The sequence below is a fragment of the Balaenoptera musculus genome, chromosome 11, assembly GCF_009873245.2.
Source record: "Balaenoptera musculus isolate JJ_BM4_2016_0621 chromosome 11, mBalMus1.pri.v3, whole genome shotgun sequence".
NCBI classification, from domain to species: Eukaryota; Metazoa; Chordata; class Mammalia; order Artiodactyla; family Balaenopteridae; genus Balaenoptera; species Balaenoptera musculus.
Window position 1 is genome coordinate 76,477,984 of NC_045795.1, and position 18,871 is coordinate 76,496,854.

Here is an 18,871-nt window from a genome sequence, read left to right on the forward strand (position 1 = left end):
CCAAGGTCATGACAATATCTGTGTGAAATGGTTTGTGCTGTAGCTTAAGACTCTGGGTCACACTTTGCTAGGTTGGAATTTTTTTTGCTTCTTCCCCATTCAAGAGCAACCTTTACATTGAGAAGACTGGCAGGGGTGGGGCAGGCAGGCTCTGGGACCCTGTCCTGAACTGCTGTAAACGCTTCCCCACTATCTTCTTGGCTCTGAAACACAATGCATGAAGAAGACAAAGAAGGACAAAAATCACCATTTGGGCCCCTATGGAAGTTCCATTTGTCAGATGTCCCAGTCTGCCCATTCCCTCCCTCTCTTCTGCTTTGGCTTTGAAATTGAGTGTTGAGTGAGTCCAGAGGCAGAGGAAATGGCACTGTATACCCAGCCCAAGGCAGTTTGATCCTCATGAAAATGAGAAATCACCTGTATTGACAATAGGCATGCCTGCTGCTGGCAAGATCTGCCCTTGTGCAGATTTGCTGCTGGGCCTTGCTGTCACCCTGCTGCGTTGGTTTTTCCAGTAATAGACTCTTCCAAGCCAAGTCTGACAATTAAGTGGTAAATCCTCCGGTGAGCTGGAGAGGTCTGGGCAGAGGGATAGAGAATGGTCAGTTTAAGAAGACCAACAGCATTCAATTCATTTCTTCTGTGGCCTTCTCTGGCCGTGCATTTCAGTTCTCTGGAGACGTATAACTTGTGAATTGACTGGTTTCCACGAATATTATGAATTAACAGGAAGTAAGCCATGTCCATGCTCAAGTTCCATTGGAAGTGAGGAGGGCAAATCCTATTAGCATTTATAATTGTGTTGCTTTTTCATATTAATCCCTTCCCATGGCTGAGGAATTAGGAATTTTCTCACGTGCTGATGGAAACCAGTCCTAGGAGTGTGTCCTGTCAAGTGCTGGAATATAGATGATGATATGAGACTGTGACCTTCCCCTCTGACAGGAGCTCTTCCTTCTCTGGTGAGATGCGTCTGTGATAGTTTGCATATCTATTAGATTAGGCTTAACCACGATTGTGGAAATTCATTATTTGAAGTTAAACCAAACCTCCTGGCCAGATATCCATACTTGGTTACTTGCTGTTACTTGATTGGGAAGTGAAAATCTTTCATTTCATAAAAAGTCCTACAGCCTTACAGAGTGCCTTCTTCATTGGCCATTCCACCTTCTGGATTGTGTCTCTGTTTTCTCTTTGACTTTATGCCATGGCAGTTTGGGGTGGTAAATGCACCGATGCCTCTGATTCCACTGTTTGCAGTCCCACTGCAGCAGTGACGGTCCGGAGAGAATAGAAAATGTTATTGGGATGTCAAAAGGGAAAAAAGAAATTTCTGCGTTAGAAACTGAGACGATAGGGTGTACCAGAAGAAAAGTCATATTTGTGAGCATTAAAAAGAAGAGCCAACCAAAGAATGATGTTTTCAGTATAGATCAGTGGTTAGTAGTTTGATGCTCTTATCTTCTTTTTTTTTTTAAGATTTATTTAATATTTATTTACTTATTTAATTTATTTTTGGCTGCGCTGGGGCTTAGTTGCGGCACACGGGGTCTTTGTTGAGGCACGCAGGATCTTTCCTTGCAGTATGCGGGCTCTTCCTTGTGGTGCTCGGGCTTCTCTCTAGTTGTGGTGTGCGGGTTTCCTCTCCTCTAGTTGTGGCCCACAGGCTCCAGGGCGCGTGGGCTCTGTAGTTTGCGGCGCACAGGCTCTCTAATTGAAGGTGCACAAGCTCAGCAGTTGTGGCGCGTGGGCTTAGTTGCCCTGCAGCATGTGGGATCTTAGTTCCCTGACTAGGGATCGAACCTGCGTCCCCTGCATTGGAAGGTGAATTATTTACCCCTGGACCACCAGGGAAGTCCTGTTCTTATCTTCTGGAACATAGACACATTTCTGAAATTATTGACAAGCATTTATTAATTAATAAAGGAATCTGTTTGGTGCTCTGTCTCTGGAGAAGCCTTAACTGAAATGCAGTTTTGTAAAACAGCCAAGTTATGAATGGTTTTTGCTTGACAGCAACTTGAACTAAAACCTGCTGAGTGGTACCCAAGGTGTTGAAGTCAGAATGAAAGAAGCTGCAGCATCCTTGCTACATGGCTCTTTAGGTAAGAGCTGTGGAAGAAGAGAAGAATCAGATCTGAAATCCGACCTCCTAAGAAGTGCTTGCCCTTGTCCTGATAAACACTTTAGCTTCTGAATACACAGTTACCTGCTACCCATCAGCTTGGATGGATCATCATCTCTGCACTTCAGGAAGGATGTGCAGAATCTCTGGCCCTGCTGTTTGTCACTTTCCCCCGTGGCTATGGTTAATGGTGTAGCCATTCACCCTCAGCAGGCATAAATCCTTTTTCCCACAAGAGGGTACTGGCTGGATACAACATTTATAGGACCAAAGGAGCAGCTGGTGATGTCAGTTTCAAGGCAACTAGGTTGTCTTGGACATCCTATTTAGCAGATGGCCAGGACTTGATAGATGGAAGGTTATTAGGATCCAAGTCAAGGGCCACATGGCACAGTGGATGGGAAAAGTAAACGGCAGCACATCCGAATGCAGACACACAGCCTGGTGGGGCTTCTCTGCCTCATGTCGTTTTGCTTCAAGCAGGAATAAATGTATGTCTGCCTGTAGAGCCTGGATTATCGACACATCTCTAGAGATTATCAGTAAATTGGTTACTAAATTGATAGTTGGCTGAATCCTTATGTCTTTTATTTGGAAAGAAAATTTTATGAAGTTTAGATTTCATCAGCATTTATATAAATTTGGCCTTTTGCCCAAACCTACATGGTTTCCTGTATTGCTAATGTCTCTACGTCTTTTGGTTATATCCAAAGACAACTTAAAAGCTTTAATTTCAGAGCCCTCTGTTGCATCTGTATTGGAAGTGCCCTAAGCTGTGTCTTGCAATGAGAGCACAAACTCTGCAGGGAAAGGGGTGTCCATTTCTTCTCATCCATTTTAAGCTCATTTTTGCAATTGCTGCCTTTTCCGTATTACTGCATAACTCCTTTGATCTTAAAGTGGAAGGAAGCAAATTTCAAGAGCTAGGAAAGCTCCTCATGTGGCTTTAGCACGCACAGCATATTACAAAATGGAGTGGATGTCAAATAAAACATAAATTTGGATCATTTGAAATTCAAACTCAAGGAGGTATTGCTTTTAGAGCCAAGTGCATTGAGAAGTCTCAGGGATAAAACTGCTGTTGTTTGACATTCATTTCCATTTGAACGTTTGGGTCGGGTTGTTGCCATGTCATATCCAGCCCTTATTGAATGTTGCATTTGTACTCAGCATTATACTCCAAGCTTCATGCATTTCATTCTCATAACATTATGAGATCATATCCCCATTTCACAGGTGAGGACCCAGAAGCTCTAAAAATTGCATTTTTCCCCCACCCCTTGGCCTCCTCTACCCGGGGCAGAGACTGGAGTATAAACAAGGGTTGCTGGTACACCCTTTCCGTAGGTATATTTCAAAGCTGCCCAAATTGCTTAGGTTATGTCCCTGAATTTTTTTACGTGGCAAATTGGTTGAAGCAGCGAGTGGGAGTATTTCAGTTAGGGTTATGCCTTTCTGGAACAAACCCGCTTATTAACATGCTCTGGATTCTAACCCTGAGTTTTAGATCCAAGACATGAACTGGAGAGTAAGTTACTTTGACCAGCCAGTGATCTCCATTTTTCTTTCTCTTTCTGTCCATCTTCTCAACCCCAACCGTATAAACCAGCAATGGAGGCTGTGGAGATAAATGGGCATTGGAGAAGGCTTTTCATTTTCCGGATTGCTTAGAATCTAGGGTCAGGCTCTTGAGCTCAAATGAGACCAGGACTGAGTAATCAGACACAGAGATAGTGTAGTCAGAAGCAACCAGAAATTGAAGGTGGATTAGGTTATCAGGTTATTTTCCTTTTGCTTGGGCTACAGACGTCATTGGTAGATGTAAGTCACAGAGGATTAGGAACAGTTTCCTTGAAGTTTCACATCATCAGATGAGACTAAATGCATTAAAGTGCCCTCCTGACTACAAAACATCGCCCCACAGTTGGGATCAAAAATCAGTATCCGTGAAATATTGCCATGGTAGAGGAGGGGTTAACACAGTTTTGTATATCACATGAGTTGATCAGGTTGATGGTAAATGTTGTGCCTTGTGATGGTGGCATCTCACTGAGAAACTTTCAAAACAAACTTTAAATAAGCAAGGTGTATTGGTTAAGAAAATTATTGACATTATAGCCTGTCCCCATCTTCCACCTCTGTACACAGTCATGAAACTCAGCTAAATTTTGCACTGTAATCGATGATCCCAATTAGTTAAAACAACAATTACTTTGTTACTTTAGGTTGGCTGGTCGGTTCTTCTGGTCAAGGCCAGCTTGGCTGGTCTCTGCAGACTGCAGGTGGTCCATCTGAGGCTGAATGGTCTCAAATGGACTCACTCTCCTGTCTGGTAGTTGGCAGGCTGGTGGGTCTAGAATGGATTCAGCCTGGACTCCACGTGTCTGCTCCTTGTGGTCTCTCATCCTCCAGTAGGCTAGCCTGGAGTTCCTCACCTGGTGGTTTCAGGATTTCAAAGATTAATAAGAGAGGATAAACCCTTGCATTCGCCTCCCTGTATAAGCCTCTCCCTGCCTCATATTTGCTGTCCCTTCGGCCAAAGCATGTGGCCAAGCCCAGTTTGTTTGTCTGTTTGTTTTTAATTAAATAATTTATTTATTGGCTGCATTGGGTCTTCGTTGCTATGCGCGGGCTTTCTCTAGCTGCGGCAAGCAGGGGCTACTCTTTGTTGTCGTGTGCGGGCTTATCATTATAGTGGCTTCTCTTGTTGCGGAGCATGGGCTCTAGGAGCGTGGGCTTCAGTAGTTGCAGCATGCGGGCTCAGTAGTTGTGGCTCGCGGGCTCTAGAACGCAGGCTCAGTAGTTGTGGCACACGGGCTTAGTTGATCCGCGGCATGTGGGATCTTCCAGGACCAGGGTTCAAACCCGTGTCCCCTGCATTGGCAGGCGGATTCTCAACCACTTCGCCACCAGGGAAGTCCCCAAGCCCATTTTCAGAGAGTGGAGAGGTTGATGTGAGCTCTTGATGGGAGGAGTGGCCAGTCACGTTGCCAAGATGCACGTGACAGGGATGGCAGGAGTTTGTGGCCATTTTGCTATTTCCCACATACGTTAGAGTAACTTCAGGTAGTTGAACTGGCATTAACATGTCTTGCAGACTGAATCTGGACATGGGAGAAGGAAGACCGTGTTTTTGCCTATAACTTCAATTTGATATGAGATACTTCTCTGGGCTCTTACTTTGTTCTGTCACTTTTGAAGTTTGGCCATTTACTGGTAGACTCTCTTATCTTGCATTCTTGAGTTGTGTTTCCATTTTTGGTCATGTTTTAAAATTTTTGATTAGTCTATGCCATGGTGCAAATATGATTTTTTTTTTCATTTTGTGGTATTCTGTGGATGTTTGCCTTTCAGAAATGTTTTGTGCTTCAACCAGTGGCTTGAGCTTCCTTTTGGGCAATTTTGGAGCTACACTCATGGCAACTTCCAGAAATCCATCATTGTGATCTGATACACTGATCCTTTTTTTTTTTTTTTTTGTAGTACTTGTAGTGTTTACAACGTAGTACCAAATTCCACCTCATTTTATTAGTCTATAAACATAACCCCATACATAATGACACCTGTGTTTGAATTTAGTCATAACTCAGGGCTCCAGACATCACTATGTAATCACTGTTAACTCATAGAGCATCCAATCCGGGTTTTTCATTCTCAACTTCTGCATCGTTGGCATTGTGGGCCAGATAATTCATTGCTCTGGGGGGCTCTTCTGAATATTTTGGGATGTTTAGCAGCAGCCCTGCCTCTACCCACTTGATGCTAATAGCCTCGCCCTTCCACCCTTACTTGTGACAACCAACAGTGTCAGCAGACATGGTCAAATATCCCCTGGGTGGGAATGGGGAGTGAGAGATAGGTAAAAATGCCTCCAGTTGAGAACCACTGCTTTAACTTGGAGACGCTGAGGCAGAAGAGAGAAAGAAATTGTGAAGTATGACTTATTATTAGAGAGCAAACTAGGATTGGCAGCCAGACAGGGAGAATCTATAAGGGAGGAAGGGGTGTGGCCATTTTTCAGCTACCTTAAAATTTAACCTACGTTGGCCCTGGATTCCTCTGGATTAACCAGGAAACATCAAGTTGGGTCTTGCTACCCATTGAAAGTTTCGTCAGTATCTCAACTTTATTGTGTTAGAAGTGGATTAAATGTAAATAACACCCCTGGGAAAAAAGTTTTAGGAGATATGCTGACCATAGATAATGGATTTGGGGAAACTCTTTATTTGGAAATAGTTCAACATACACAAAAGTAGAGAAAATTGTATCATGACCCTTCTGATACTCATCACCTAAGATCCTAAATGATTGATTAATGGCCAGTCCTGGTGCATCTATACCCCGCTCGCTTCCTCTGCTATACACTCCTGAGTTATTTGAAAGCAAAATCATTTCATTTGTAGCTATTTCAATATGTGTCTAAAAGAAAGAACTTAAAAACCAAAATTATAATACGCTGGTGGAATTTTAATCTTCTAGAAAGGACAAGAATGAGAATTTATGCCGAGTAGTATCAGAACATAAGGGGAAAGCGTGAGGGTCAAAATCAAAGAGGCTTGACATTTTGGCAGATTAAAAACTCCGGGGGGTGGGGGAAGGGAGGCCCCTGGTGGTCTAGTGGTTAGGACTTGGCGCTTTCGCTCTGGGGCTCAGGTTCAGTCCCTGGTGGAGGAACTGAGATCCCGCAAGCCCTGTGGCACCGCCAAAATTAAAAAAAATAAAAATAAAAAAGTAAAAAAATACTCCAGCGGGGAAGGGAGGTTGGAGACACTGTCTCTTCGAGCTCCTTTCCGCTCTACATTTTCCCTGCTTGAGTGACTCTTAGAAATGCCTCTTTGAGCGTAACTTAAGGCACAGGGAATCGGGATCCTTAAAAAGGAGAGTAAGCCAGCAGGGAACAGATCCATTTCTTAAAAGAAGAGGAAAAAAACATAATCACAAAAAGGTATTGAGATATTCAATCACTGATGGATTGCTCTCTGATGACTTTCAATGACTTTTTAGCCAATTGGGATCTACTTTTCATAAAACAAAGCAAGGGGAAAGTCTGCTTGCTTTTTAAGATTTTGCTAGGACTACGGTATTTCTCTCCTGTTCTAATGTATTCTGAGAAGTTTCTTTCTTTTGATTTAGACTTCCTCACTTGGTTTTATTGTGTCATAAATCTCCTGTGTTTGGTGAGAGCCATGGTGTATGTGAGACCCAAGCAGCTTGCTAGATAACATCTATTTCCCCCCCTTCTCTTTAGAAGATTAAACTGAGACTGTTGTGTCTGATGCCAGAATAGATTTAACCAACCATGTTTCCTTTACATATAGGTCAGTCCAAGGGACAATTCTGCACTGGATCCTATTATCCATGGGTTGAAGGGCGTCGTACATCATGGTAAGTAAGCTGCATACACTTCCATTTGCTGGGATGTGAAGGGCTAAGGTCTCCACCTAAAGGAATGGGTTATCTTGCAGAGGACGGAGTATGACACCCATTCCTCATCCACTGATGTTGAAGGGCATGAGGCCCATTATTTGATGGGTAGAGAGCACATCCATTTATTACCTGCAAATGGATCTGGGTTAACAGTAAGCAATTTGTTTCTCTTCAGGTACCACTCGGAATGCATGTGTTATAAATCAGAACACCCTAAGATGTACTATTCATACACGTTGAACCTGCCAGGTGCCTCATATCTATCCTAAAATGATTCCCTTTTCAAGTAACTTTTCATTTATGAATTTCTTGATTTGCCCCACAGATGTAGGGGAAAAAACTTAAGTAGCCATGACAAGTCATTAAATTTTGCTGCATGTGATCAAGTACCATCAGCTACTAGAATGGAAAATGCTAGGCCGTGTTCTGTGCAGCAGACGTCTTATCCTCAAGCATAAAACGGGGTGAGAAAGTAAGATAGATGGGTTCTGTCTTACCCAACTGTTTTTTATTGGAGGAATTTCCCTGCAACTTTATTATCGGCGATGCATCATTACCTATGACATCAGGATCCTCTAATTTCAAAAGTACCCTTGTCACAGGGAGGTGTGGAGATGAGAGGTACTGTAATGATTTGCAAGATTTTAATAATCTAATTAGAATTCCAAAGACATTGACAGAAATAGCATTAGTAACCTTAATACACCTCCCCTTCATCTCCACGGCTATGATAAGACATCTTCACACCTTGCTGGGAGGATGTCTTTTGACATTAGCCAATTCTGCAGAGCTTAACAGACATCTTACCCCCTTTCTCTCAGGGAAACAAAACCAGTTATCAGTGTTCCGTGGAAGCAGGTAGGATTTTGGATCGTTTTGCTCTTATAAGTGTTCAATCATACAGCGGGTAACAATAATAAACCTAGTGAAAGTAGAAAAATAGGGTGACTGAAAACGCCTCATTGAGGTTTTCACTTTAGGAAACATCCATTGCTTCCCGATTTTCGTTTGTATCTCTGAAGAAATCTCCTCACGCAGAGCTGGGAAGTAGGTAGTATGGAAGTTTGCCAAGGGAATAAAACACTTTTGCCAAAACTTAGACCGTCTGCCCCTTTGTGATTTGATGTTGATAGCAGTAGTGGTGGGTGTGAGACGTAGGGAAATTTGCACTGGGCAGCCTCAAAAAATGCACAGAAAGTTGATGTTATGGGCAACACGCTGTGTTCTCTGAGCTCCTTCCCAGAAGGTGCCCGGGAACTCTCAGTTCATCAAACGCTTTCTTGGAATTCCAGTCTATAATATAGATTATGAGGTTGGGGGTTTGAAATATACTAAGTGATGGATAGATCTTCCTTCCCCCTGACTCTTCTTCCTGTTTTAATACAATCACCCCACAAAGAATTCCGGAATCTTCAAAACAGGTACCTCTTCTTCAGCCTGAGAGGAAGCACTCCATCAGTTATGGCATTTGAGTGGGTCTGTGTAATCTCATTTCCATGATGATCATTGCAGGACATTCCACATGTTAAAGATAAGCAGTAGGCTTCCTTTAGCCCCCAAATCCCCAAATCTCAGTAAACTCACTGCATAGTGATCATTTGGTTCATGAGCTGCATGCCGGCATAATTGTGTAATCCTTCCTCATTATCCACAGTTAGCCTCTAAGAGGCAGTTATATGCAGGAATATGATACCTGTTACTGGGAGGATGGCAGAGACGCCCAGTATGAGGTTTCAACGCTACCTCCTAATTGAAAAGTCAGAGGAGACCTGCAAAAAATAGTTCCCTGCAAAGGAAGTTCCCTTCTTTTTTTCAGTGTAACAGAAATAATTATCCCCTGGGAGGGGTGGGCATATTTCTTCTTTAACACACTAGTGAATGTGTTTGTCAATCATTGATATTTGACAGGAAGACGTGAGCATTCCTATTTGTGGGCATGTTTGGTTGAACTTTAGTCTTCTGGTAAAAGTCTGCTCTTGGTTTGCCCCCATGCGGCTGGCATAGCCCGAGAATTATTCCTCGTGCCCAGTTCTGGAGCTCAGATCAAGGTTTCTAACGTCTGGCTTTTATCCTGATCATGTTAAATAACTTACACCACAAAGGGTGCCCAGACATGTGCCAAGCTGAGGTGAGGAACTGCAGAGTCGCTCTGTGAACACAGCAACCTAGCCCGGGAGGGAGTGCCAGCAATTCTGGGGGAGAATTCCTTCCATGCGCCAGCGCAGGCATTATCAGGGTCTTAGGGTGGAAAGAGCATGGGCTTTGGAGCCGGACAGGCTTTGGCGGGGATCTCGGCTTTGCCACTCACTAGCTGGAACTATGGCTGCCTCTTTAGCCTCTCTGAGAAAGTTTACTTCTTTATTCAGCAAAAGTGTTGCACGCCCACTGGGTGTGAGCCCTGGGCTGATGTACTGGTGAAGACAGACAGACACAGGCCAGCCGTCAGGTACCTGGAAAGGAGGTGAATGACACCCCCGCTCCCTCCAGCCTGCCTGGAGCGTTACCCCTTCCAGCCTTTGCATCTGCTGTTGCTGGTTCCTCTGTCAGAAACGTTCTTCCCTCAGCTCAGAGCAAGTGTGTCTCCCTCTAATTATTTCAGGTCTCAGTTTGGATCTTACCTCCTCAGACAATTCTTTTTTTTTGGCTGCGTTGGGTCTTCGTTGCTGTGCATGGGCTTTCTCTAGTTGTGGCGAGCGGGGGCTACTCTTCGTTGCAGTGTGCGGGCTTCTCATTGCGGTGGCTTCTCTTGTTGCGAAGCATGGGCTCCAGTAGTTGCAGTACGCGGGCTCAGTAGTTGCAGCACGCGGGCCCTAGAGCACACGGGCTTCAGTAGTTGCAGCGTGCAGGCTCAGTAGTTGCGGCACACGGACTCAGTAGTTGTGGCGCACAAGCTTAGTTGCTCTGTGGCATGTGGGATCTTCCGGGACCAAGGATCAAACCCATGTCCCCTGCATTGGCAGGTGGATTCTTAACCACTGTGCCATCAGGGAAGTCTCCAGGCAATTCTTTCTTAATTATCCTATCCAATTCCCCATCATCTCCCCATTCCCATCACTCCTTGTCACATCATCTTAGGCTTCTTTCTTTGAAGCACTTAAAAGTATCTGAAATAACCTTGTTTGTTTATTTACTCCTGTATTACCTACTAAAGTGTAAGCTTCATGAGGGCAGAAGCCACGTGTGTTTAGCAACTAATAGATGCTCAGTAAAATAAGCCAAATGAGCAAATCAAGTAAAGATACAAATAGGTGAAAAATATCAAAATATAAAATTGGAAAGAGGTGGAGGAACTAAAGGCCTCACAGGCTTTGCTTTGATTGGGAAGAGAAAGAAGTAGGATAATGGCTTGGAAACTTGATTCTGCCCGAATTTCTGGGGCCATTGCTGACTCTCGTTTTGATAACCATCATCACTTCTGTCGTTATTCCAAAAGAGAATGAACATCTGAAGTTGTTAAAACAAACAAACAAACAAACTTTTGTTGGAACTAGAAACATTTTCAGTTGAAGGTCCTATGAAGGATTTGAATTATCTGTTACTGTGATGGACATAAATAATCGTACCCTTCACAGAACCTCTGGCTTGGGAACAATGACAGAGACGTATACGAAGAAGAAATCAATATGGATTTCTGTTGCAGTTCACAATTGGCTTTTATTTCTTCAGCTCTGGGAGTCATATCTTAGAATATTCATTCCTCATTAAGTGGATGTGTTTTTTTTTTTATAGGAAGCATCTTTTTTTTTTAATTAATTAATTAATTTTATTTTGGACTGCATTGGGTCTTCGTTGCTGCGTATGGGCTTTCTCTAGTTGTGGCGAGCGGGGGCTGCTCTTCTGTGTGGTGCGTGGGCTTCTCATTGCAGTGACTTCTCTTGTTGCACAGCATGGGCTCTAGGCATGTGGGCTTCAGTAGTTGTGGCACATGGGCTCAGTAGTTGTGACTCACAGGCTTAGTTGCTCTGTGGCATGTGGGATCTTCCTGGAGCAGAGCTCGAACCTGTGTCCCCTGCGTTGGCAGGCAGACTCTTAACCACTGCACCACCAGGGAGGTCCCTAGGAAGAATCTTATGTGTTCCTTTAGCTGAAATGGCAATGAGGAATCTGGTCCCACCAGCCAACCATTGGCATTTGGTCAGTAGGGTCCTCTGTGAAGCAGACACCAAGATGGAATTTTAAGTGCAGGCGAGTTTTTTGGCAGGGAGGGACTGCCCAGGAAGGATAAAGAGGAGAGGGAGCAGGAGTGGGTGGGGAGAACACTGGGACCCCAGTGCAGGTCTGATACCTCTAAAGAGAGGGAACCTAGGAGGACTGGCTGAAGGCAGCTCTAAGAAAGTCTTGGCTGGGACCTTGGAGAACGCCAGAGCCAAGACTGCCCGTGAGAGGAGTCCTCTGTTGGGCAGCAGTGGCCCAGCCCTACCAGGTGTGGTCATTGGCTAGAGCATCCCAGCGAGAGCGGCCTCCCTGTGAGCGCCGAGGTGTGCCCGAAGGCACAGCAGCTCCCAAGCCTCCGCACAGCGGCTTGTCTCTAGAAGGAAGGTCTTAGGGGTGTCTCCTGTGGCTGGTCCAGAGGTCACATCTTCCTTCCAAAGACATTTTCCTCATCACCTTGCCAAAAAGTTGATGACTTGGTCCTCTCACTTTTAAAATGCTCAGAACTTCTTACAGTCACTGCTTGTTCCTTTTGTGCATAATCATTAAGTGCCTCATCTAAGTACACCATGAAGCTAGGCAGAGAGAAAGCACAGCACGCATGGACCAGCCCTCCCTGAGTTTGTAGACACTCAGGAGAGACATATGGTTAAGCATGTAATTACATTAAAGAGTGAGGAGGGACTTCCCTGGTGGTGCAGTGGTTAAGGATCCGCCTGCCAGTGCAGGGCAAACAGGTTCAATCCCTGGTCCGGGAAGATCCCACATCCCGTGGAGCAACTGAGCCTGTGTGCCACAGCTACTGAGATTTCGCTCTAGGGCCCACGAGCTACAACTGTTGAAGCCTGTGCATCCTAGAGCCCGTGCACCACAACAACTGAGCCCGCATGCTGCAACTACTGAAGCCCACGTGCCTAGAGCCCATGCTTCGCAACAAGAAAAGCCACCACAATGAGAAGCCCGCGCACCGCAACAAAGAGTAGCCCCCGCTCGCCGCAGCTAGAGAAAGCCTGCACGCAGCAATGAAGACCCAATGCAGCCAAAGATAAATAAATAAAATTTAAAAAATTTTAAAAAGCAATTCATTTAAAAAAATAAAATAAAACAATAAACTTGTACGTGAATTTGTGTAAAAATGTACCAATTCCCTTGTAAGTAGTTTGTACCCAATTGACCAATGCTAAGTAATGTACATTATATCCTCTGTTAATTAAAAAGGATGTATTATTTTTCTTTCAAGTTTTTCGATTACCTACTTTCTATTCTTTTTCATAATATCCACCCAAAGAAAATCCAGCAGACTGTACATATACCTAGTCTAGAATGCTGTCAGAAAGGCATTGGAACACTAACTACTCCCTCATGTCAATCATCTAAGAAAGATCCGTTTTTTTGTTTTTGGAAGGAAACTTGCAGTAGCGATTGTTTGATTGTTCAGCTTTGACTATCCGCCCCTCTTTATTTTTTAATATTTTTATTTTATTTTTATTTTTGGCTGCATCGGGTCTTAGTTGTGTCATGTGGGCCCTTCGTTGTGGCACGTGGGCTGCTCTCTAGTTGTGGCTCGTGTGCTCAGTAGTTGCGGCACACGGGCTTAGTTGCCCTGCAGCGTGTGGAATCTTAGTTCCCTGACCAGGGATCAAACCCGCCTCCCCTGCGTTGGCAGGTGGATTCTTAACCACTGGACCACCAGGGAAGTCCCTGTCCCTCTTTTCTCATCACCTTGCTTGCTGTCCTTTCCTCTTCCACTGAATGTACTACCTTAGTGCATAGGAAAGTATCTTCCTCCTTCACGGGAAACATAAAGGGGACAGTTAGAAATTGCCTCAGACACCAGTCAGGACGAGATGGCTCTTCTCCCTGTCCTCCCTCCCCAGGCTCTTCTGAGAAACTTATCAGTGAAAGTACAAATACATTATCACCCGAGAACGCCCTTCTAGTGATGTCACAAAATGAGGTGCTTGCAAGCTTTCCTTGTTAAAACTCACCAATAGAAGTTGGGTCTATGAAAATCAAACTTTCTTTGCAGAATACCTCACCCAGTTGTTGACTAGTTTATTCACTGGGCTCACTTTGGGGATATTTTCTACCCATCTTCTCCCCTGCCCTGGGGTGCTCATTGTCAGCTCACCAGATCTGTGGACAATGTCCTAGAATAGTTAGACTCAATCCAGGCATCTAGCAGAAGGGGAGGTAATAAAGTAGATCTGCACATACATGTGACTACCTGCCAAGTGTTTTCATTTGGTGGTGAAAGCTGGAGTATCTGCATCTGTTCTTTTCTCCATATCCCACCTGCTAGGATTGAGGTTTCTATAATCAAGACTAACCTGGAAGAGATTCCAGTCATAGAAAAACCTGAATTCCTTCTAAAGCAGTGGCTAAGCTTTGCCTTGTCAACTGCCACTGCATCATTGGCCACAAATACATGATTTTAAAAGAAACTAGCCCTGGGGCACAGCGCGGCTGGCACTCCAGGACAGCCACTGTGGGTCTGAAGGTGGCGCAGCCTTTCCAAAAGCCGTGTAGCCATTGCTGCCAAAGTTACACATAGGCCGTACCCTCTGAGCCGGCAGTTCCACATGTAGGTATACACCCAAAAGAAATGGCTACAAAAGGACCTGTACACAGGAGCTTTGTTTATAATAGCCCCCAAATGGAAACAGCCCAGATGTCCACCAAGGGGAGCCTAGATATTCAAGTTTTAGTGTATTCATACAAGGGAATAGTGTGCAGCAGTTAAAAATGATGAACTTGATTTACACAAAAACAAAAGAACGTGTACTGCATGGTTCCGTTTATGCAAAGTTCAAGAACAGACAGAACTAATATCTGGTGATAAGAATCAGAATAGTGGTGTGAAGGGGTACGTACAGTGAGTGAGAAAGGGCTCAAGGGAATCTTCCCAGGCAGTAAAAAAATACTATATATCTTGATCTGGAGGATGATTAGATTACATAAATATGTTATAAACATTTACTACACTGTCCCCTTAGATTTGTGCATTTGACTGTTTGCAAACTAAAGAACAGCCCATGGATATTATACATTAATTTCTCAAAAATATTACGCTCACGAAGCTCAAAAATAATCTACCATCACGCACCAGACAGTCAAATATTAAAAACCCTGACAGTGTCAAGTGTTGGCAAGGATATGAATGCTGGGAACGCTCAGATTTTCTGGAAACGGTTTGGCACTGTCTAGTCAAGTTGATTCAGTAGTCCCACTGTTGTGTATGTCCCCTGGAAAAACTCAGATAAAAGTGCACCATGAGGGACTTTCCTGGTGGCGCAGTGGTTAAGAATCCGCCCGCCAATGCAGGGGACATGGGTTCAATCCCTGGTCTGGGAAGATCCCACATGCCGCTGAGCAACTAAGCCTGTGCACCACAGCTACTGAGCCTGTGCACCTAGAGCCTGTGCTCTGCAACAAGAGAAGCCACCGCAATGAGAGCTTGCGCACTGCAACGAAGAGTAGCCCCCGCTCGCCGCAACTAGAGAAAGCCCGCATGCAGGAACAAAGACCAAATGCAGCCAAAAAATTAATTAATTAATTAATTTTAAAGAAAAACAAAATGCACCATGAGCTGTGTATGAGAATGTCTGTGGCATTGTTTTTCCTAACTGCCCAAACCCAGAAATGCCTCTGATACCTATTGTTAGCAAGCTGGATAAATACAACAAAGTGTAGTCCTACAACAGAACAGTTCACCCCAGTGAAAACACGTGGAGTCTCGTGGCTCACACCAACATGGGCACATCTGAAAACTGTAAAGTGATGCAAGAGTCTGAAGAATGCACGAGGTATTCTTGAACAAGTGTTCAAAAAATGGGAAAACCTAACCTTGGTTCTTTAGGAGTGCACATGTAGGTGGTAAAACTACAAGAAAAGCAAAGTAATGATTATTTAAAAACAGAGGATGGTGGTTACTTCTTGGAGTGGGATGGGAAAGTGATAAGGGCCTGGCCCCGGGGAGGGTGGCAAGTCTCCCCCTGTTCAGAGTGGTGGTTACTCCAGGGTTCACTTTAGGATTATTGGTTAACAGTATGTTTATGTTTGTACACCTTTCTGCATGTGTGTTAAATTTCACAATCAAAGAAGACAATGATGAGTATTAGAAAGTCAGAGATTCAGGCAGTGCTTTCTTCTGGGAGACATCGCGTACCAAGTGGCCTCACAGCAAACAAAGAGGGGAGTGACAGCATTTTATTTTTTCTTTACAAAACTTTTTATCATAAGTACCCATGACAGGTTGTTTGTTCTCTCTACAAATTGATTGTAGACCAGAGAAAGAACTGTGGCTGCCTTGGGATTGTATCATTAAGCGATGACTTTGGAAGCCAATACTTCCTTGTGGAATTTAGAAAAAAGAAATCAGAAACCAAAGGGATGGGGTGGCAGGTGACAGGTCTGAAAACAAAGGCTCTTCGTTGTTACTGGGCTGGTGCATCCTGGCTCTGTACCAGGTCAGGGTATGATTAGCCTGACAGACATCATTAAATCCTCCAGAAACCCTCTGATGTGCAGCTCTCATATCCCCCATTACATAGAAAGGCAAGTAAAGCAGGCAGGGCCTGGGTGACTTAAACCAAGGTCTTCGTGACTTGAGGCTGACTCTTGTTACTCCCAGGCCATCTCCCGCTCTGTTCTTGGCCAGGGTTACCATTTGCGTCTTTTGGTTGACTGAGGCTCATCATATAGACTTGTTAAAGGGGCAAGTGAAGAAATACTAAACGGGCCCATACTCTCATCCTTCCAACACCATTTTGATTATCCCTGGAATGAAGATCTCAACATGAACTTTCTAAAACTAAATGGCTGAAGCTTCTGAAAAATATCTTGCATGGACTTTGGAAGAAGAAGACAAATCCTAGCACAAGGAACATTTGGAACAAAGTAAACTATTAGGTGAAAATGGCCATCTGTGTTGTTACAATCCAGCAGCAAGAAGATGGAGCAGAGATGAGTTGATTTGATTTGAGGGGTTCTTGCCTGTTTTGTGTAAGTGAAATTTAAGCCCCTTTGATCACAGTGTCCATCCATCATGCCTAATAAGTGCTAGTTCGGGTGTTGAGGGTAAGATGATCAACTAGATTTCCTCTGCCTTTGGAAAAATTTTAATCTCATGAGGAATCTTTCCTTTTCCTTTCTTTTCTTTCTTTTTGGTCCTTGCCATTCTTGGTGACGGTCAAAGAGACTATAATTTGCCTACAGAAGCATGTCATGTGTTCACATGAATACAGCAATTGGAACTTTGAAATGAATTTATTTACTTATTTATTTATTTATTTTTAATTTGGATTTTTATTTTTGTCTGCGTTGGGTCTTCGTTGCTGCGCGTGGGCTTTCTCTAGTTGCGGTGAGCAGGGGCTACTCTTCGTTGCGGTGCGCAGGTTTCTCATTGCGGTGGCTTCTCTTTTTGTGGAGCACGGGCTCTAGGTGCACAGGCTTTAGTAGTTGCAGCACATGGGCTCAGTAGTTGTGGCGTGCAGGCTTCTGTAATTGTAGCGCGTGGGCTCAGTAGTTGTGGCACAGGGGCTCTAGGGTGCATGGGCTTCAGTAGTTGTGGCCCACGGGCTCGGTAGTTGTGCCTCACGGGCTCTAGAGCTCAGGCTCAGTAATTGTGGCACATGGGCTTAGTTGCTCCGTGGCATGTGGGATCTTCCCGGACCAAGGATCAAACCCATGTCCCCTGCATTGACAGGCGGATTCTTAACCACTGCACCACCAGGGACATCCCTGAAGTGAATTTTTATAAAAAATCTGCATCGTGGAATACCTTTAGAGAAATGAAATTTTATTACTTTTCACTTGAAATTTGACTCTTAGGAACACTGCTGAACAGAGATTCTAGACCAGCACTTCAGAGTTCAGGCTGTCTTGGATTTGAATGCTGGCTTTGCAGCTTGGGAGCTGTGTGATACTGTACAATTGTTGGCCCTCTCTGTTCCTGAGCCTTCCACCTGGGAAAATGACAATTGTGAAAGTATCTGCCTCGTGGGTATTAATGCTAAATGCTTTAAGACAGGGAAAGTACTGAGAAGGAAGGGTGCCTGGAGTGTGTCCACTGTCCTGGAAATCAGAGATCAGGAAATACAATCTGTGGGCCAAATCTGGCCCACTGCCTGTTTTTGTAAATAAAGTTTTATTGGAACACAGCCATGCCCATTCATTTACTTACTGTCTATGACTGCTTTTACACTATAACGGCAGAGTAGTTGTGACAGAGAGACTCTCTGGCCTGCAGAACCTTAAATATTTACTCTCTGGTTCTTTACAGAAAAAGTTTGTCAACCCTGCCATGTCGAAACGGTAACTATTGTAGCTCTACTAATAGTGTTGCCTTCACAAAGTGGTTTGTTTATTTGGAGACAGTGTAAATACCCACTCAGGTCATTACTTACCATTTGATACACTTTACAGAGATGGGCTTCAGGTTTGATATTGCCCAGATTGCCACATCATCCAGATATATTTCAATGAAATTAAAGAGGGTTCTGTTTTAATGTTAACCTTCAAGGAAGAAATCATTCAAATTTTCTCCCTTTTGAATGGGAAACCCAGTGCTATATTATCTACAGGCCACTGATAGTTTTGAACATCTTAACACGTGACAAAATTTCCCCCTCTGAAATTTATGTTTCCAGCATCTAATTACATGGAACTTTCCTGAAGTGTGCTATAAATATGCAGCACCCTGGTCTTGACTAATAGGCTCAAGTCTGTTATGGATCCAGGGAGGGCAGATGCTTATCTGAACCCCTTTGATCTCAAAATCTTCTAGAAACAGGCGCTCTTAAGCCATTTCCAGTTTCCTGGCTTTCGGTTTGTCAGAACCACCACCATAGATGTGGGCTATTTCCATTTCTTTTCTTAGCCAAAGCCAGGAAATGGGGTGCTGTGGGGCTCTATTTTATCACTAATAGCATTGTGAACAATCATGTTGAGTCAGAAAAAGACTTCAAAAGTGATTCCTTTTAGGTTAATTTGAATTTGAGGCTAGTCCTCATTTAGCCAGCCTCCTTTGTCAATATGTCATCATTTGAACAGGATTATGGGAACCCAGGGAAATGCCCTTTTCCTGGTTGTTTCACTGGGGTGTGAAAAGCAGAGAGTTTAAAAATATGTCTCCAATTATATACTGTGAAAGTGCTCGCTAAAGTG

The 18,871-nt window shown here is 44.0% G+C and overlaps 1 protein-coding gene across 4 annotated transcripts in view; it reads left to right on the top strand.

The window, feature by feature from the left end:
• PTPRG (protein tyrosine phosphatase receptor type G) overlaps positions 1-18,871 on the top strand; it is a 721,438-nt gene that overhangs the window by 538,765 nt on the left and 163,802 nt on the right. For all 4 annotated transcript variants that reach the window (XM_036869404.1, XM_036869405.1, XM_036869402.1 and 1 more), the window contains exon 6: positions 7,444-7,510. In XM_036869404.1, coding sequence (XP_036725299.1) covers positions 7,444-7,510 — 67 coding nt within the window. The remainder of the gene's footprint in view (positions 1-7,443; positions 7,511-18,871) is intronic.